Below are 21,868 nucleotides of genomic sequence, written 5' to 3' on the forward strand. Positions count from 1 at the left end.
CGTTAGGGGTTTAGCCTACAAATGGTAAATCCAAACCCCCAACAAAAACAATCTAATGAAATCAAAAGATTTTTGGGAAAATATAGTGATTAAACAATTAGTTTGGTGAAAAAAAGACTCACATATCAACCATGGAAGAAATCTCCTCTAGGTTTTCCATAGAGTAAAACTATTATTGAGTAGGAATTTAACTTTTTGTTCAGTTCCCACAAATGGTACCATTGTTTGTGTATAAAAAATAAGCAATGGTGTAAGCTGGTGTTCGACTTTGGTCGTGCAACAAACACTTTTTGTTTGGTTGTGGAAAGCCTACAAAACAAAGGATGTTTGAGGAGGGTCTTAGAGATCCCTTTCCAATGGCTCAATCAATATTTGTTTCATGGAAGAAAAAAATAAGAGAGAAGAAAGAGAGACCCACTTGTCTAGTTTTTTTTTTTCTTTTATAATCGAAATGCTCTTCTCTTTCCTACCCCCAGCCTATAGAATGAAATGGGCTTGCCCTAAATATTGGATTGGGGGCTTGGTTTATTACTAATGCACAAGCCACGGGCTACAATGGGTCTCTCACATGTATTTTTTATTTTTTATTTTATTTTTTCACTTTTCTCTCTTGTTCATTGAATAAATCATCATAGAATTTTCTATTTTTCTCTTTTGTTTTACTTTGATAGTTAATAATAATAAAATATTTTCAAAGAATTTATTCCAAATAGGTATGGAGTTCTTTGTTTTTATTTTCATTTTCAATATGGTACACTTTTGTCTAAAATGAACAAAAAAAGGAAAATTTGTCTATGGTGGTGTAAACCTTCCATTTTGTTTTCCCTTCACCCTATGCTCATGTTATAACGTGTTTAGGACTCTTTTGCTTAGTCATTCGCCGTGTCCCCAGTTAGTCCGTTATTACTCGGTTCGTTATTGATTTTTGAGTCATATTTTGAAGGCCATTTAGGGGTTATTTTAGCTTCTAGCTTGACCATTTGAGGCCCCTTAGGTTTAAGTCCTAAGCTAGTCCCATTTAGCATCCTTAGTTTGGGTTTTTGAGGTAGGTTCTACTTTAGGAAAGTCTCTAGGGTTTTAGAGCTTTTGACAACTTGGTTGGAAATGAGGGCAAGTGTCCTCATCTCGGTCATTCTTTTCCCTTCATAAAAGTCATTTTGGTATCTTGTGAGGGAATACCATTTTTAGGCCACCTTAGGAGACATTCTCTGTTTGTTTGTTTTTTTTTTTCTTAAAGAACATGTTGTATATAGTGGGTTATTAAATAGAAAGTGTGAGGGCATATAGAATATTCTTCTTCTATTAGATGTTTATTAGAGAAATAAAGAAAACTTGAAAAAGAATAAAAGGGAACCGAAGAAGAAATGAAGAAAAAGATGAAGTTCATTGTTTTTCTCATTTTTGGAAAATGAGTGTGAAATAATGTTTGGTTAATCTCGATTTTGATGATAATAAAATAAGGTTTGAAACTAAAGATTATATTTCAAGTGTGATTAGACAAAAAGATTTCCAAAGTGACAATTACAAAGACAAAATTAAGTCAAAGAGAAATCGATAAGAAGAAGAACTCAAAGAGAAGTGTTTTTTAAGACTTAAGCTTCATAGAATATTTTTTTAAGGTTGTTGGTGCACTAGGTTTTTCATGCATTATATTATTTATTTATGCAACAAATTCATCCAATAGTTTTTTTGTTTTAAATATTTTAAAATGAAATGATATCATATTTTCAACTAAAACTTTGTATTAAATGTTTTTCAAACTTGTTTAAAAGGTTTTAAGTTGAAAATGATGGTTGTTAAGTAAAAAACGGCTTAACCAGTTGAATCGGATGAGTAACTGGTTGATCTATTCAACTCAACTAGTCAAGGAGTGCAAAAATCTTCTCTTTCTTTCATAAAACTTGTTCAACCAATCAAGGTTGAACCTTAATGGGTCGATGTTGAACCAATTGGTTGAAGGGCGCTCGAAGTCCAACAATCACTTGTCATGCATTAAATACTAACGGCTAGTCAACCAGTCGAACCAGAGCTCGATCGGACGAACCCTCAACGAATGGTTTGACATTTTTCCTCTATAAAAAGGCTCAAATCTTCATTGTTTATAGAATTTAACCTTCCTAAACTTTTCTTGAATATATTTGAGCATTGGAAGTGTGTTTTTTTAGTACACTTTGTTTTAAAACTTGTATATCTTTAGTGCACCATTAAATCTTAATTTTCTTATATCATTTGAACATAAAGTTTTCTACTATGATTTTGTGAGAATATTTCTTATCCTCATTTGTAAATCTTTGAGAAGAAAATTCTAAGTGTGAGGTATCACTTAGGGGTTCTCAAATGTGGGGTATCACTAAGGGGTTGTTTAAAAGTGAAGTATCTGCTGAGGATTGTAAAAGATGCTTGGATCCAAAAGTCCAAGATGATTGATTGGAACCATATTCCAATTGTATTACTTGAAGGCTTGTGTTGGAAGTCTTGAATTAGTGGAACCTCAAGCTTGGAATTGATGCTAGAGGAGAGTGGACATAGGTCGGGTTGTGTCGAACCACTATAAAAATCTTATGTTTGTATTCTTTTTTTCCTATTTTTTTTTACTTTATATGCAATTGTCTTTATATTATTTTATTATATATTTGCATATAATTCTCTTTTGTATTCACATAATTTAAATTTGAAAAAAAAAAAAGACCATTGCCCTATTCTCGTCTCCTCTAAGGTGATTACCTTGGGTTGAATTAGCCTAATTTTTCTAACAAGGAGAAATGAGCTAAAAGCCCAATAGATTTTGCTAGAGAGAAGTGTTTTTAGGTATGGTTGTTGTAGGTTCCCTGTTCCTCTTTATCACAATATAGTTCTTCATTTTTTATTGCTATTTTTGCATACCATTTCCTTGATTTGGGTATAAATATCAGGCTACATGCATGTCTTCAATTAAGTTCTAGGTTGTCCATGGATTTTTTTGGTATTGTTGATTTATTATTTATTTTTTCATATGGTTTTGTTTGTGGGTAACTTGGTTTTGTTGTATAACATTTGAAAGTTTTACTATTGTTATTATTCTCTTCAAATATATTTTGATATCTCACATGGTTTTCAAGCCTATTGATAAGATAATAAAATGTGGTTTCCTCTTGTTATTTGTATGTTTCTTTTTTATGTTTTGCTTTCTTCATATTCTCCTATATTCTTGTTTCTTCTCATTCATTTTATTTTCTAGAGATTGTTTTTCATTTTACACATTGAGGTTGCACTTATTGTTGTATGTCTAAAATGAATGACGCCTTTTGTGAGAAGACTCTATGTTCAAGGCAAAAAGGTAAATGGTGTAGGAATTAACTTCAATTTTTCTGTTCATCAGGATGTTGATATGGTAGAGCTATGAATGTTGTATTAGGATGGTTAGTTGCCCTTGGTTCTCATTTTACATTTGTCATTTCATTAGAGTAGGAGTATAAAAGTGACATTTCTAAGGAGTGGAGTATTCTACTTAGTACTGTTCATGGAGTTGTGGAGTCCTTGTTTAGAAGGTACACTAAGAATGGAATCAACGAAGATCTAGCTTACACGAATATTGTTGAGTGCATTATAAGAATAATATCAAAGAACATTTCTATAAGGGACATGTTAGTTGTATACAACTCTTTGTCAGAGGATAGGAAAAAAAAAATTTGAGATTGCATATACTACTTCATTTTGTCCTTATATGGACACCTGTATGAGTGTTGTGAATATGTTGCTAATGGGAGTGAGATTCATAGTGTTACCTCAGCTAAGCATCGATTTTATGAAAAAGATGGTATGCTAGTTTTCCCCATGGGTTAGATTGATCAGACACGAATGTGGAAGGTTGGTGAAATACTGTGATCAATATGACCAACTGGTGACTTAGGTCCATTATACCCACTACTGGTGTGTATGTGGCTCTTATAATGGCACAAATTGAGTTTTTAAGAAAGAAATAGTATTAATACTCAAATATCATCAATGAAAATGTGATTGAGTTAGTAGATTCCTTAAATCCCTTCATGCATCCTCGTGGAGTTTTGTTCATGGTTGATAATTATTTAACCACAACACGTCTAGGATAAAGGAAATAGGCCCCATGATTTGATTATACATCATCACCCAATAGGTGTTGATGGTAATGGTTAATGGTGTTCCTATCATTCAAAACCTCACCAACAACTTCCTCTACAATCTTGTGCATGGAGCCATTAAAGTCTGTGCTCAATTAAGACCACCTGTTGACATTTCAATGCTTCTAGATGTAGATTTTGTTTTCTTAGAGTTGTGGCAGTCTAGTAGTTGATAGGACTTGGAAAATTTAGTTAAGTTGCATTACCACCTTCAATGAACTCCATAATATGTTACCACTGGAGACGTTGGGAAACTCTTTCAAATCCCCTACTTCTAACCCTTAATTGATGATGACATGCAGAATTTTTGAGTTTAGAAGTTAATGCAGTACTAGTTAACATTGCCCCCAGAAGACCCCATATTCTACTTACAAGCTAGAGGGCGTGTCTTTGTTGCTCCAAGACCAAAAATTCTCATGCATGCAAAAAAGATTAACATTGTTAATCAACCATTGGCTGAAACTATTAGAAAAGGGACAATGATCCATGAAGATGAGATGTTGGAAAGTCAACTACTAAATAATGAAAAACAATGTGCAAAACACATTATGTTGGTTGATTTGGGGTGAAATGTGTTAGAAAGGTTACCAAATTTGGCTTTATAAAGGTGAAATACATCATCACCCAATAGGTGTTGATGGTAATGGTTAATGGTGTTCCTATCATTCAAAACCTCACCAACAACTTCCTCTACAATCTTGTGCATGGAGCCATTAAAGTCTGTGCTCAATTAAGACCACCTGTTGACATTTCAATGCTTCTAGATGTAGATTTTGTTTTCTTAGAGTTGTGGCAGTCTAGTAGTTGATAGGACTTGGAAAATTTAGTTAAGTTGCATTACCACCTTCAATGAACTCCATAATATGTTACCACTGGAGACGTTGGGAAACTCTTTCAAATCCCCTACTTCTAACCCTTAATTGATGATGACATGCAGAATTTTTGAGTTTAGAAGTTAATGCAGTACTAGTTAACATTGCCCCCAGAAGACCCCATATTCTACTTACAAGCTGAGGGCGTGTCTTTGTTGCTCCAAGACCAAAAATTCTCATGCATGCAAAAAAGATTAACATTGTTAATCAACCATTGGCTGAAACTATTAGAAAAGGGACAATGATCCATGAAGATGAGATGTTGGAAAGTCAACTACTAAATAATGAAAAACAATGTGCAAAACACATTATGTTGGTTGATTTGGGGTGAAATGTGTTAGAAAGGTTACCAAATTTGGCTTTATAAAGGTGAAATACATCATCACCCAATAGGTGTTGATGGTAATGGTTAATGGTGTTCCTATCATTCAAAACCTCACCAACAACTTCCTCTACAATCTTGTGCATGGAGCCATTAAAGTCTGTGCTCAATTAAGACCACCTGTTGACATTTCAATGCTTCTAGATGTAGATTTTGTTTTCTTAGAGTTGTGGCAGTCTAGTAGTTGATAGGACTTGGAAAATTTAGTTAAGTTGCATGACCACCTTCAATGAACTCCATAATATGTTATCACTGGAGACGTTGGGAAACTCTTTCAAATCCCCTACTTCTAACCCTTAATTGATGATGACATGCAGAATTTTTGAGTTTAGAAGTTAATGCAGTACTAGTTAACATTGCCCCCAGAAGACCCCATATTCTACTTACAAGCTAGAGGGCGTGTCTTTGTTGCTCCAAGACCAAAAATTCTCATGCATGCAAAAAAGATTAACATTGTTAATCAACCATTGGCTGAAACTATTAGAAAAGGGACAATGATCCATGAAAATGAGATGTTGGAAAGTCAACTACTAAATAATGAAAAACAATGTGCAAAACACATTATGTTGGTTGATTTGGGGTGAAATGTGTTAGAAAGGTTACCAAATTTGGCTTTATAAAGGTGAAATACATCATCACCCAATAGGTGTTGATGGTAATGGTTAATGGTGTTCCTATCATTCAAAACCTCACCAACAACTTCCTCTACAATCTTGTGCATGGAGCCATTAAAGTCTGTGCTCAATTAAGACCACCTGTTGACATTTCAATGCTTCTAGATGTAGATTTTGTTTTCTTAGAGTTGTGGCAGTCTAGTAGTTGATAGGACTTGGAAAATTTAGTTAAGTTGCATGACCACCTTCAATGAACTCCATAATATGTTACCACTGGAGACGTTGGGAAACTCTTTCAAATCCCCTACTTCTAACCCTTAATTGATGATGACATGCAGAATTTTTGAGTTTAGAAGTTAATGCAGTACTAGTTAACATTGCCCTCAGAAGACCCCATATTCTACTTACAAGCTAGAGGGCGTGTCTTTGTTGCTCCAAGACCAAAAATTCTCATGCATGCAAAAAAGATTAACATTGTTAATCAACCATTGGCTGAAACTATTAGAAAAGGGACAATGATCCATGAAGATGAGATGTTGGAAAGTCAACTACTAAATAATGAAAAACAATGTGCAAAACACATTATGTTGGTTGATTTGGGGTGAAATGTGTTAGAAAGGTTACCAAATTTGGCTTTATAAAGGTGAAAAAGCTTAAAGTTGTTGAGTACTTTTCGCATGTAATGCACATAAGCTCCACAGTTGCAATGGGAAGAGTCTAGGTATGGGCCATTTAGTTGCTCAGACCATTGTCTCTTATATGACACACTGCAAGGATGTCAAATTGCTTAAGGACCCTGGTCCAGTTCGACCGACATTGAACGAGAGTGGTTCAACTGTCAAATCAGACGATGGTTCAGTTCAACTAAGAATTTAGGTTTTAAAACATGCCTCAATTACCAATGGGCCACACCCATTCATGGCCCAACCCACCATGGCCAGCAACCAATTGAGATGTAAACATCTAAATGAGGTTTTTAAAGGTATTTTTATGCTCTTGTTTTTCCGATGTGGGACAAGACAAGTCTAACAGAAAACAATTAGCATTTATATATGCATATAGTTTACGACCTTGGGGCTTGAACCTTGGTCTAAGGGTTCAAGGTGAGCATGATTGCACCAACCTGTTGCTAATTGGTTTATGCCAAGGGTTGTAAAAAACATGATAAAATCATCTCAAATATCTAATATTTTTTTTAAACACTTCCATTTTCCATATGTAATATTATATATGTTTTATTTAATAAACTTTAAAATATTAATATATTTATATAAAAAATGAAAAAATAAATATTATTGATTTTTAATTTTATTAATATTTATATTTAATTTTTTTAATTTTAATAAAATATAAATTATACATTTATGACGTCATCAATTTGACCGCGATTTAACCACTGGTCCGACTACTAAACCGTGAACTGATAACTTTTTCGGCTCGTTGACCAGTCCGATTCTAAAAAACATTGGTTTTAGATGATAAACAAAATGACCATGAGGGCAAAGCTGCCACTCTAGCTCATGCCATTAACTTTATTGAAGTAATTTTTGTTAAGAAATGATCTCAACTTTATTATTATGAGAGTCAACACCCCTAAAATCCCTTTCTTTGGGCCTCAACACTACCAATATCTCGTCCTTTACTTTCACCATATTTTCTTTCCGATGTGTGTTTTTTTTATTTATCTCATGTAACTTCTACATGCTTTTAATTGTTTTTTTTTTTTTTTTAGTTTTCTTTTTTTAATTGAATTAATTCTTGTCCATATTTAAAGATTTCTCTTTAGGAAATTTGGGTCACTAAAATCTTGATTTTAATAAATATTTGCTGCCATTTTTCTTCGAGCATGCACTTTTCACAATTTTCCTTGATTTTAAATAATTTTCAAAATTTCACATTTTTTTTAAGAACATGATTTAATTTTACAATTCCAAATAATGGAATTTTTTCGAGATTTCTATAGTCATTTTTTTATGATCATTAGGAAGATGGAGTTTTGTAGAATTAATTCATGCAAATATAAATTGGGCATTGGTGGGATTCATCAACCATGATACTCTTTTTTTATTATTGATTCTAAATACTATACTTGTTGAACATATATTACCTTTGCCTTGCTAGTGTGATATATGAGATTTATTTATATTTGTCATTATGTACTAACCTTGTTTCTCATTGATGTGGAGGATTAATTTTTGACTCATACATTTTATGATAATTAAAATAGCAAAAGAAGTTGTTTCTTTTTCCATTATCTTATAATAATAACAAGCAAAGGATAAGATTGCTTTTACTTTGTTAGTACAACATTTCTTAAAACATATCTTATTTAATCTTTTGTTTAAGTATAATTAGATAGGTTATAAAATATAAATATTTTGCCAAGATCAAAGATAAAGACGTAACATTATTTTAATCACTAATAAAGAGCCGTTAGCAGTATAGTTTTTAGGAATTAATATAAAGGTATGTCAATTTGCAATTAAGTTAGGCTAAAGTATTATTCTAAGACAATGATACATTAGTTAAGGAGAGATGAAACTTCAAAGGATTCAAAAGTCGTTATTTTTTGGGTAGGTAGTTAAACAATCCCCATACAGGGATGTCCATCAAAATAAAGACTTTCCCTAGTATCCATATACCATTTGAGAGGTTGATCGATCAATCGGTCAACCTATTAGATCACAGAGTGATTATTGTCTTTCAATTAGGTAATAGGTCAATTGATTGTAATAGTAAAAAAGCCTTCAAAGTCAAAAAGAGGGTAAAGAAAAAATGATGTAAAATTTTTAAAATTTTTTATTTTCTATTGTATTTGATTTTTGAAAAATTTCGAGAGAAAGAAAATAACAAGAAAATATGTATTAAAAAAAAAGACAAGGAAAACTTATAAAAAATTTATATTTGATTGTCCATAAAAAAATTTGAGGGAAAAATGATGAAATTTTTTTTTCTTTCTAATTTTCCTCACAATTTTTAAATGAAGTGTGAGAAAATCTCTTAGTTTTTATTTTATTTCCTATTTTCATTCTTTTCCATGCCACCAAAACTTTAAAAAAAAAAAGTATTTTCTTTAATAATTTTTTCCTTTTACTAATAATTTGCGTAAGCGTGTTATCCAAGTTTAAGAATAAATACTTTTTAAAAAAAAAAAATTTAATTTTGTTCTTAAACTTTTTCACGTTATTTAATAAAAACTTTTGTATTTTTTTCTTTTATCTTTCTTCATTTTACTATTTTTAGTCCCTATTTTCTTTGTCTCAAACTTATCGAAGAAACAAATCTAATCTAAAGACTTCAATGGTGTCGACATGAGTTTAAAATATTAGCTTCATAAACCACTAAATAAAGTTTTGTACTTGATTGGTAGTTGAACTATATTTATCATGAACATAATTATATGTAAAGGTAAAAAATATTTAACATTTTTTGAGAGTTCAATTTTATTAGATAACGAACCTCTTAATCAACTAATACAATGATTCCAACACATAGATTAGACAAATATAAATAATTGATTTGGTTGATCATATTATTATATTATTTAATTTCATAACACCCCGCCCCATCGCCCCTACTAGAATTCTATTTAAATTGGTTGATGATTTGACTTATAACAAATCGCAGCCATGGAATGAGCAATCTGATAACCTACTTCATATAATTGAGGCATTACACCACGCGAAGGATTTCGAAAAGCAAAATGACAAAATGAAGAACCATAATTCAAAGTCCAAAACCAAACGCATCCAAGGATAATATATGTGTTATATAATACATATCATATATGATACCATGGTCGTATTCCCATGTAATGCATGTTTTTGTCTCATCCAATAACAAATCCGAAAAACCTTGTCGGCCATATTTCTTATATACCTCCCAAATTATGGAATATATTGTGACATCCTTTTGGAGTTTAGTCACCATCTAACTAACGCCCATTTGGATTTGATGCCAGTATCAAAAGTCAAAAACACTTTCTACCTAATCCCAAACAACTCTGTCAGACTGCCATTGACCTTTTAATACATGAAAAAAAAAAAAGAAAAAAAATGAAAATCCAGCTAAATAAAAACCTAACAGAGTGGAAATTAAGGAGTTTTGGCCCCAAAGTTTTGCTCGTGGCTGATGCAGATTCAGGTCAAATTATAGGACAAGAACCCTGCACTGAGTGTACGAGGAAGATACTAAAATATGGATTGAACATACACGAGGACACCAAAATTGGATAATATAAAGTCAAACAACTTATACCCTAACTATTTAATTAAGATAAGTCTATTATATATATATATATGTATACATAATTTTAAAACTTTTAGACCATTCATTGTGGAATATCGTAACACATCCGACAAAAGATAATGAATACCAAAAAGATTTCATGCAAGATTTGAATCCAATGGGACTAAAAGATGAGGAATTGAGGAGAGGGAGAGAGAGGAGGATAATATATGCCAATTTGTACATCATGAAATCTTGGGAAGACCGTACTGAATGCTTTTATGGAGCAGGAGCCTATATCAACTTTTTCTTTTCCCCCTTTAACTTTCCCTCCATTGAGGGGGTGGGGGTCGGGAAGGGGCAAGGGGAAAGGGAGGAAATAAAAGTAACGATTGAAAGGAAAAATGGGGAGGTGATCATTAGGAGAATCTCAAATTATTGGACTTCTCTTCGAGGCTTCTAGCTTTGTGGGGAGCATTATTCAATATTCATAGCTCTTGTAATGAAATATAGTGTATCTTTGCATACATCTACTGAATCTGCCTCAATTATTTTTCTTAGGCTTGAAGATCCTGGTTGTGGGTTGCCATATCCACCCATCTTAAAGTCATTAGTCCTTTCGACTGCTCGCAAAAAGGAAAAGGCCACCAAGCCTCGAAATGTCGCTGTTGTGCACCTATGTGTCTGTCATGGCTCAGCATTTTGGGCCCATTAAATTAAAAGAAAGGGCCACCGGGGTTAAAACTAGAGACATGATTTTCAATAAATTACCATAAATGACAAAGAACCCTGAGACACAAACGTGTTGCACATCCACAAACAAGGCTTCAAGGTAATAATGATAATCACGTAAACATGTCTTGTTTAAAAAACAAGAAAACTATAGATAAAAAAAGAATTAAAAAAAGTGCAAAGTATATTTAAAAAAAAATAATTTTTATTTCATTCACTGAAACAACAGTATCTTATCTTACATTACCCTCAAATACTCTTATATATCATCAACCTAACTCATGTACATCATTTAACCAATAAAAATATTTTAAGTTTAAAGCTAAAACACATATAAAAGTATTTTAAAATAGTGTAAGATGAATCCTCTTCCAATATCTAAATTGAGAATTACTTTTTAAGATTTTCTTTTTATCCATATGGTACATGTTTACATGGCAATGGCATGGGCTTCAAAGTGTTCCGTACGATATTGATGGGAGCCAATAAAAAATAGAAAATGGAGGTGATCCAAAATGAAGAAAAGACCAGCCATGGTGGGCCGGTGGCAGTTCATCTGTAACCCATTAGAAAGGACCCACCCCTTTTAAAAGGCACTAGGCACGGCCCTCACAAGTCCATTCTGATATGACAGGCCGAAGCTCGTGCGATGTATATGATATTGGGGGCATTTCATCTCCAAACCCACCCCACTCACCCACTCAGAAACGTCCGAGTGGGCGTACAAATTTGATGCCTAATACGGTGCATACACAACTATGAAGGAATACCCAATTCAATGGACTATCCCCAAAGTCAATTTTGGATGGTTAAAACTGTTCACATCGTCGTCTATATCCCATTTCTTTGTGGTTTTTCTCCTCTGCGTATTGAATAATATTATCTTCTTTACAAGTATTTCCGGGAAGCTGATTTTTGTTTGTAAAAGAAGTGTCATTATTTCAAAGGCGATGACTTAAAGGAAGATAATTTTTTAATGGAAACTTTAAAGGGCTTATATGCGGTTGCTTTTGCAGCAGCACCTTATAAAAACAAAAAAGAAAGACGACAATGACCATTTAAAGTACTTTAAGTCGCTGTAAAAAAAAACCAGCTAAAAACTAAGAAAGTAGCCCTGCCATGACCCTACCTTACCTTCGCTTCCCTTTCCCTTGAGCCCAGTATTTTTCTAAGAGTGGTTTGTGGGTCAGACATCATTATAATGCTATGATGCGTTGATGTGACTGGCCAGAAATTGTCATTGTAAATCAGGGGAAAAAAAATTAATAATAATAATAATAAATATGACTGTCGAAATATGAAACAATGAGACATGTTGATGATCATGCCCCCTCTATTATTGAGCGAGTAATCCCTTCAATAATATGTATCAAAATTTATTTATAGATACGTGTCCATGGGACCATGAAGTGGACACCAAATAGATTCAGTTCTACCATTGAAAATTTGGATAAGGGGTTAAAAGAAGGGGATCTTAAGGTGAGTGACACAGTAGCTAGGACAGGCTGAATCACTTGAGGCCAACGAAAGGTCTTGCAAACTCAACATTTGCACTTTTACCATCCATTATATTCCAATATAGGAAAATGAAGACATAAAAAACCACTTTTTTTAGCTTATGAACACTGTAAAGTAAAATCAGAGGACCCCACTACTGGTTTAAAGACCATTCAAAGTCCCATGCCTTAACATTGTGGACCCCAAATTCCATAAATTTGTCTCTTATGTGGGGGAGGGTGGTAGCACATTTGCTTTCCTTTATCTTCTTGTCCAGCCAAGTTGGGGTTGAGAACCTTTTTGGATTAAGGAATAAGAATTTTCTACTTAATAAACATGGCCATAATCTTCGATGTTATGGTGGAAACAATTAAGTGGAGTGGACATGCCTACTACTATTTCTTTCTTCATTTGTGGAATAAGATGCTTTCAAATATACTTCTTTTCTTTCTTTTTGTGAAGGAATTTGAAAGTCATAGTGAGCTACACAATGATGAGATCATAATTTACAAAATGGATGAAGTTAGTCATTAATTTGAAGCTTTTCTTGGGTTAAGTGCCAAGGTTGGAGCTTCAATTGAACAAATTGAGCTCAGTTTTCAATTGGGTCTATGCATTTTTGAAGTGACTATTTGTCTATGAAATAATTATTGTTAAAATTATGGCAAATGATAGGAAATAAAGTTCCTTTATTGAATCAAAGTACATTATTACATGACACTAGGATTGTTGCTAGCAACAAAATTATGTTCTAATCTCTAAATTTGATTGAATTATTAAGTTTCCTCATACATTAAGTCAAGTGTGTCCAAGCCATTTCCAACAATTCCATCATGAAAAATGATATTTATCAAAAACCTTTAGATAGCCTTGGGTGACGCATATTTTATGTACACCAAAAAAATAATATCATTTATTAAAAGTAATAGGAATTTTGATTCATTCAGGATTATAATCTTAATAAATAACAGATTCAATGAGATTTTACCTAATTATATTGATCTCGCTTTTTCAATATATTATATTTTTCTTTCAAAATTTCTTTACGCATGCATAATGTCTAAAAAGTATTGCATGATTATAACATTTTACATTATATTAGGTAGATACTTGTCTTGATAATTTTTTAATATATCTTCTTTTGTTACAATATGACGGTTGGCCTAACATTTTACTATTCCAATGGATTGTGACCCATAATTTCATATCATGCATCTATTCTATCACGACAATAGTGAAAAAATATTAATAAAAGTAATATTTCAATAACACCGACATTAGACATCAACAACCGTTACATGACCATAAAATTAAAGGTTTAGAGAAATTATACACTGAGTTATACGCATTTAAGGTTTACATGAATGATTATTATTGGATTCAAGAGTCTAATGCACTTATACTGCAATTAGGAAAAAAGAAATGCATGTGAAATTTTAGGATGATAATATAAGAAGGAAAATGATTTTTTTTATGTGATACATGTGTTAAGTTTTGCAAATTATTGAAAGATTAGGAGATTTATTGAAGTCCTACGCCTCTTGTTACATATGAAAAGGAATATAATTTTATCATGTGATATATGTGTTACACTTTCCAAATTATTCAAAGCATTGGAGATTTGTGAGGCCCTACACCTCTCTTTGCAAATTTGCAATGAGATAAACCAGAATTTCTTTTGTTTCCTTTGTAAAGGGTGGCAAAATTCAAATAAAAAATGACAAATATAATGGAATTGACTCGTCTTCCTTTTTAGTTTATTCCACCAATTTGTTAGCTTCCCCCATAGTAGGTCCCATTCCAAATTGGGCTGAATATGTCGAACCAGTGTGAAATAGTGATTGGTGACTCCACTGTCTCCGCAAGTAGCAGATAAATCATAAAACCAACCGAAGAAGAAAAAAACGATTATACGAATCAAGGAGCGTGTCCTCTCAAACAATCTGCTAATTGTCACTGTTGTGTATCCTGCTTCTCTCTCAACCTTACAGTCTCAAGTCGCAGACACCACCCTCTCTATTTCCCTCTTCTTCATCTCTATCTCCAAAACCCAGAGCTCAGTGATCCGGCAATGGTGACTCCTCCAAAGCTTGCAATTTCCACTCGCCTAAACGCCTATATAGCCAACACCCGTGTTGGAAAACGCTTCAAACTCGCTGAGAGGAACACCACCTTCACCACCGAGCTCCGAGCCGGCACCGCTACGTTCCTCACCATGGCCTACATCCTGGCCGTTAACGCCAGCATACTCACCGAATCAGGTGGCACATGCTCCGTCTCTGACTGCACCCGACTCTGCTCCGACCCCACCGTCGCCGTAGCCAACTGCACAGGCTCCGGACTCCGAGTCATCCAACCCGATGACTCGTGCAAGTTCCCCCCAGTTAACCAGGGCTACTTGGCGTGTCTGGAGAGAACCCGCAAAGACCTCATCGTAGCCACTGTGGCTTCGTCTCTTATAGGGTGTTTGATAATGGGAACTTTCGCGAACCTTCCTTTGGCTTTGGCTCCTGGAATGGGCACAAATGCCTACTTCGCTTACACAGTTGTTGGGTATCACGGGTCTGGTAAAGTCCCTTACAGCAGTGCCTTAGCGGCCATTTTCATCGAAGGCTTGATCTTTCTCTTCATTTCGGCAGTTGGGTTACGAGCCAGACTCGCCAAACTCGTACCCAAACCGGTTCGAATATCGTCAGCTGCCGGCATCGGTCTCTTCCTCGCTTTCATCGGACTGCAAAACAACCAAGGAATCGGGCTTATCGCGTACAGCTCTTCCACCCTAGTTACACTCGGAGCTTGCCCCAGATCGTCTCGGGCGTCGTTAGCTCCTGTCGTGGCGGCAGCCAACGGCACCGTCACTTTGCTTCCCGGCGGTACCGTCTCCGACGATACTATGTGCTCCAGCGATCGCATGCTAAGTCCCACATTTTGGCTTGGTATGGTGGGTTTCTTTATAATTGCTTATTGTCTAGTGAAAAACATTAAAGGGGCTATGATTTATGGCATAGTGTTTGTAACGGTGGTCTCATGGTTCCGTAACACTCTAGTTACGGCGTTTCCTGACACTGTTTCTGGTAATTCGGCTCATCAGTATTTCAAGAAAATTGTTGATGTGCATGCGATCGAGAGCACTGCTGGGGCACTGAGCTTTAGTGGCATGGGCAAAGGCAATTTTTGGGAAGCATTGTTTACATTTTTATATGTCGATATCCTTGATACCACTGGCACTTTATATTCCATGGCCCGATTCGCTGGCTTTACGGATGATAATGGTGATTTTGAGGGACAGTATTTTGCCTTCATGTCTGATGCTGCCTCAATCGTTGTGGGTTCTCTGCTCGGTACATCACCAGTGACCACGTTTATAGAGTCGTCGACCGGAATCAGGGAAGGTGGGCGAACGGGGCTCACAGCTTTAACAGTGGCCGGCTACTTCTTCATGGCTTTCTTCTTTACGCCGCTGTTGGCGTCCATTCCTGCATGGGCGGTAGGGCCGCCGTTGATACTAGTCGGAGTTTTGATGATGAAGTGTGTGGTGCAGATAGAGTGGGATGATATGAAGCAGGCCATTCCTGCATTTGTGACCATGTTGTTGATGCCATTGACGTACTCCATAGCTTATGGTTTGATAGGTGGTATCTGTACTTATATTGTTTTGCAGCTGTGGGACTGGGGACAGGAACTGTTGGGAAAACTTGGAATCAGGAGACGGCTGAAGAGTGATAGTTTGATTAGTGAAGGGGCCAATGGAGACAACAATGGCACTAATGGAGATGCTAAGAGACATGAGGTTGTTTAGACTAATGGGGCTAGCAACTAGTTAGTTCTTTCTTTTCGCTTTTGTGTTTATACAGTAACTGAAAATGAAAAAGAAAATAGTTGAACAAGTATGGATGTAAGTTCAGTCCAAGAAAATAAAGTTTCTTGTCCATTAATATTATTTGTTAGCATGGCACAATTAGATGGACATCTTTCTAAATTTTGAAATTTCTCAAGATCTTCCAAGATTTTATAGATTTCCCATGAATTGTTTTTCCGCAAACTTTTGAAGAAAACTGAATTGAAAGAAGTCATGAGTTTGTCTGGACATAAAGCAAAGGCTCAAAATGGATTGGCTTCAAGCTTTCTACCCACTAGAGGCAACTTCAGAGATACGCAAATGGGTGGCTTTTCCTCAAAAGGCAGATGGTGGGAATAAAAAAGGGCTCATGAAAATGTTGTGCATATGTGTGACCCCTGGATTTGGGATGTCCAAATTCAGTGTGGTAATAGTCAGCTCAGCGCTCGTACAGTCATACGACTCATACCTACTTTCTTACCAAGGCTATGCCAGGTGTCTGAGCTACAGTGACTCTTATAATCTGATTTGGGGAGCCCAAGAATGCAAGGGACAAAGACCCTCTAATCATCTACTTCCAAAATGACAATTTACTTTTCTAACCGTAAGCAGATGAAGCAACTTCCTTAAATTTAATACTAAAACAAACAGCTAGAAAGACACACGATTCTGCAAAGAGTCGCTTCTGATTTTACATTTCCTTTTCGTGCATGCCACTCCAAACGTAACGGTACACGCATTGGCCACCTTCACATTGTTTAAAACCTTAAAAATTTTTAAACCGCATGGTTTTGCAAAGTCAAAGCTGGGGTGTTTTCCACGTTTTAGGGGGCATTAGTCAAAGGGCGGACAGCTTAATGCTTCTCACCTAACGTAGGACTTGGTTGCACCACTTCATTCAGCGATGCAATGACAAAGGTAGGTATTCCTTGCTGCTTCTGTAACAACATTAAGGATTTTGTGGACCGCAAAAATGTTTTGGTTGGCCTTGACTTGGAGAGCATTGAGCATCCCATTGATAATATGATCGCTTGTCCTATAGAAAGTTTTTCCATGAAGCAACCTCCAAACCAGAGCTTTGGACATGGTCCCAGAATTACTTTCCAGTAAGCCTATGAGCCTGCCATACGGTTTCTGTATTTTGTTGCTTGTAGCCCAATAAAGAATTAATCCACAAATCATCCAAAACTCTTGATATCGTTTCCACTCATATACCTAATTTCTCAGGTCCATGCTCTGTTTTATCCCATAATCCTCTGCTACCTCTTGAGTGGGGTTCTGTATGGGACAGTTTTGGTTTGCTTTGCGAAGAAAGGTTTCTCGCAATGAGAATTGATTACCTTAATCATTAATCATGATTTTGCATAACCTTTTATCGACCCCATAACGTTGATTGAATTGAACCAAATACCATATTTCATTATTCTCCACATTGCCTCTGAGGATCCGCTTTGCCCCTTCTTGGGAGAATTGTTAATCATTGATCTGTTGTGATACACACTATGAGAATAAACCCAATTTTATCAATTTCTCACTTGGTTGGATAACTATTTTGTTTGCTTCCACACCAGGCCCCCTTACATTAAGGACCGTAGAATTTGTCCTCATGTTGCAGCTGTCCCGAGCAATAAAGATTCAAGAATTTGTCCTAATGTTGATCTTGTCATCATGTGTTACCATCCCGATCTGATCGGTGCACTCCTATAACATAAAAGTTCTTCTTTGATCATTGTCATCAGCACAAATTCCTTCTGGCATGCATATTGTTAGAGACTCCATAACTTTCATAAAAGAAAAGTGAAAGCCAAACTTATTGAAGTGTCAATGTTGCTAGTGGACAGAAGAATTTTTATTTCAAACCATTTCCTGAAGGTTTCAAGTAATTTCAGAGGTAAATGGCATATCCTAGAATGTGCTTCAGTCTTGTATTTGTATTGGGTTTTGAGTACTATTACATTAAGGAAACACAATGTTCTGTAAATCCTCTATAAAGAACAATATGCCCAGGCTTTGAGATGACACAGAAAGGCTATACCGCTACTCGTACTTACTTTCATGCCAACACTACTATTAATGAATGTACCGTGTCGACTTCAGAAACCAGTAGCTGAAGGACATTTAACAATTCATCAATATTTCTATAATTTTTTGGATCCATGGACATTAAGATTTATTGAAAGTGGGGCTACTTGGCATGTCACAGATGATGGTTTAATTGAATTATCAGTCAAGGATCTGGAAAAGGTCGCTAAGAGGTTTTAATGGCCATAACCATGTGTAGCTACTTCTTGGTACTTCATGCAGTTAAAAGTCCATTCCTGCATCACTATAGTGGCTGCTGTATAGGACAACATGGGGCAGGACAGCCCATTCTCTGATTCTTGAAATTAATAACATGTTATTGGCATATTCTATAGCCCAGGCTTAGGATTGGTGCTGATGATAATGACTTGCATTTTTTGGATTGGAGTGTATTGTCTGGAATATTTGGAATTTTCAGAGGATTGACGAGTCATAATTTGGTTAATGGAGGAAGCAAGAAAAATAATGGTATCGTGCAGACAGGATGACAAGGCTTTTAGAGTTTAGATTACATTTATTTTCTTCACCTTGGAATATCAGTTGAATTACATATATGTGTTCTCATTTCAGTCCATGGAAGTCTGAAACTGGAACCAATGGGATTATCTCCTAATTCAATGAATATCCTTTGTGATGCATGGTGGTAAAAGCAAGAAATTTTCTGTCTTATTGAAGTAATTTATTCTCTCATCTTAGTAGAAGCCAAGCAGGGCATCTTGCCTCATCTACTAGTCTGATGTCTGAAAAGAGAGAGAGAAAAAAAAATGGAAATGGTTTTCAGGAAGAAACGTTCTTAGGCATCTGTGAAAGCTGTGCTCAAACGTGTTCAATATACGAACATCAATGTGTTATATATATATATATAAAATAGAAAGATATGTGTCATGTGCTCCTTAAATACCATTGAGATTTCTAAGGGAAATCTACTTTAACATTGTTTTCCCTGACTGCATTTTTATACATGTGGATTATCTTTGCAGTTTGTACTTCGATTTCTTCATGGTTTGATCAGCTTTCTGCGCATGAACTTTTGATAGAATTAGTGGTATCCCCTTGAAAAATACAATCACACACAATTTCCATCCTTGGGAACCTGGATATGTAGAGTTATGCTACTTTTTGTCTGTAATTGCTAATAGTTTTCGAAGGAAGCATTGGTTTGTTTGCTTTTCCTTGGCCCTCTATAAAACTAATGGTACTTTCTAATGATCTCATAAGATCCTTTTGGAGTTTTCTTACCTCATAATCCCCCCATTTGTTTTATTGATAATTAGCAAAACACATTTAATCAGAATGGGCTATGGTTATGCTTAACTTCTCTTTGGACTGTTCATGAGTCTAGCCGCAAGCAATTCTTCCCCATGAAATAGATTTTGGAAGGGCACTTGATAAGGGAAATGTAGGTGAAGGTAAATGACTTCACAAATCATGGGGGCAATTCATGGTCGTCTGGAAAGGAGTGAACCAGCCACAAAATTCAATATTGGATCCAGACGGAAGAATTATACTGATAAACAACCCTTTTTGGGCCCTCTCACGGGGTTAGATGAAAGCAATCATGTTTTCTGACTTGTAGAAACCTTGTCAGTTGATCAAACCACTAAGCCATAATGGGCATGAATGCTTTATACTGTTGGTGAGGTATTAATCTAACTACCACTCAGTGTTCAATAGTGTTAATCATTTGCTAATCCTCCATATCTTTCAACTGGTAATGGTCATAGTGAAAGCTGTTCTGTTATTGAGCATCTGAACTGGATTTTCCATGCATATAATGTGTTTTGTCATTAGCATTCTTCAGTGGATGCCAGCAAATTGACATCGCCATCAGCTAAGTAAGGGGGTTGAATCTCATTTATGAGCACATTATTTTTTTCCAAACGTTCGAAAAACAGTCAGAGGAGCAGGTTCAGCCTCAAATCTGCTGTAATCTTTGAAAGTAAAACCCCTCTTCAGCAGCCTAGGCATTCTGTATTCAGACACATGGAAACAATGAAGCGCAGTTTCAGGGTGGGAACTCTTCATTTTCCACATTTCTTGGGTCCAAGCCATGTGGGAAAACTAAATGTGTGAATGCTAGTGCTGGTAGTTTCCCTGGGTCCAGGCCCTTTCTGGTTTTATCACGTTGTCTCTAGATCAGTACATTTATTTGGATAGTAGGCCACAAGGCCCTATAACCTTTAGGCTTCTGGTTGTGGGAAGATGAGAAAGGGCATACATCATCATACATGGCAGGCAAGAAATTTTGATGTGTGTACAAGCTACTGTTCTCTGATGCAATCATTGCTTCACTCTTTTCTTTTTTGAGAATCTCTTTTCCTGACTTTAGATAAGAGGACAAGGAGAGAATCAAATATCAATCTTTGGCTTTGCTTTAGATAAAAGTTTTCTTGTGATGCCCATGAAATTATCAAATTATGACTTCATGAGCCATGGAAATTAGATATTTTGTCATGGAAATACTCTTTGTTCAACATTTTGCACTCTGTGGATCAAAATTGGAAGCTCCAACACCAAGTTTCTTTCATTTTTCTCTGTTCCTTTTCCCCTCATATTAAAGTCTGCTGTTATCCATTTCAACTCTTCTATAACAGTGGTTGAAGAGAAGATAAGGTCATTATTCATCAAGGGTGCTGAGTATCTGTCAACCTCTCAAAGTATTTTTAGTTAATTCAATTCCCTTCGTATTTAGAGGTTGAAGTTCAAACTGAGTAGCAGATAACTTGATGGAAAGTAAATATGGATTCAGTTTTAGTAAATTTTGATATTTTCCGACTGCAATTACTTGCAACCTCTGACTCAAACTCCCAAGGTTCTTAGACAGACACCTCGCTTAATTTTTTTTGAATGGTTTATGTAAACAAAAAGTTGCATACAAATGTATATACTATCTTTAAATTATATATATATATTTTAAAAAAATTATTTTAATATATGTTAGAAAAATATGCATATTAACATCTTCATAAAAATATAGTTATTATTTTTAATTAAAAATGAATAATAATAATAATATAAAAATAATAATAATTAATAATATTTTATTTAAAATGAATAACAAATAAAGTTTAACTTTTTTTAATATGTAAATAAGTCAAGTTTTTCATTACAAGTACACTACATGCACACATTTAGTACTTGATTACGAATATAATATTTTGGAATGCTTTGATTTAATTTGTAATTGATTGAATTGGTTTTTTGAATTCCAAATTAATTTTAAAATTAAAAGATTCATTAAAAAGTTTAAATTACTAATTATGTTTCATTTAATTTAGAATTTGTTTGTCTAGTGATAAAATTCAAAAAATAGAGTTATGTATAAAAGAGAAACAATAAAATTATGAATTATAATACATTAGTTCAAGTGTATATGTATATTTGTAGTAGTAGTTAGATTTATATTTTTTTTATTTCTAAATAATTGTTAAAAATTGTTAATTTATAAATAAATTCAATACAAAGTGTAGCTTGATTCAAAGTTCATT

At 34.8% G+C, this 21,868-nt stretch overlaps 1 protein-coding gene and 1 pseudogene across 1 annotated transcript; both read left to right on the forward strand.

Moving 5' to 3' along the window:
- Positions 1-3,250: 3,250 nt before the first annotated feature.
- Positions 3,251-4,309, forward strand: LOC100249873 (ketol-acid reductoisomerase, chloroplastic-like; annotated as a pseudogene).
- Positions 4,310-14,278: 9,969 nt separating this feature from the next.
- LOC100244745 (adenine/guanine permease AZG1) lies at positions 14,279-16,400 on the forward strand. Its single transcript, XM_002266588.4, has one exon. The coding sequence runs from the start codon at positions 14,532-14,534 to the stop codon at positions 16,257-16,259; it is 1,728 nt and encodes a 575-aa protein (XP_002266624.1). The 5' UTR covers positions 14,279-14,531; the 3' UTR covers positions 16,260-16,400.
- The last annotated feature ends 5,468 nt before the right edge of the window (positions 16,401-21,868 follow it).

The sequence above is a fragment of the Vitis vinifera genome, chromosome 8 (assembly GCF_030704535.1).
Source record: "Vitis vinifera cultivar Pinot Noir 40024 chromosome 8, ASM3070453v1".
Lineage (NCBI taxonomy): Eukaryota > Viridiplantae > Streptophyta > Magnoliopsida > Vitales > Vitaceae > Vitis > Vitis vinifera.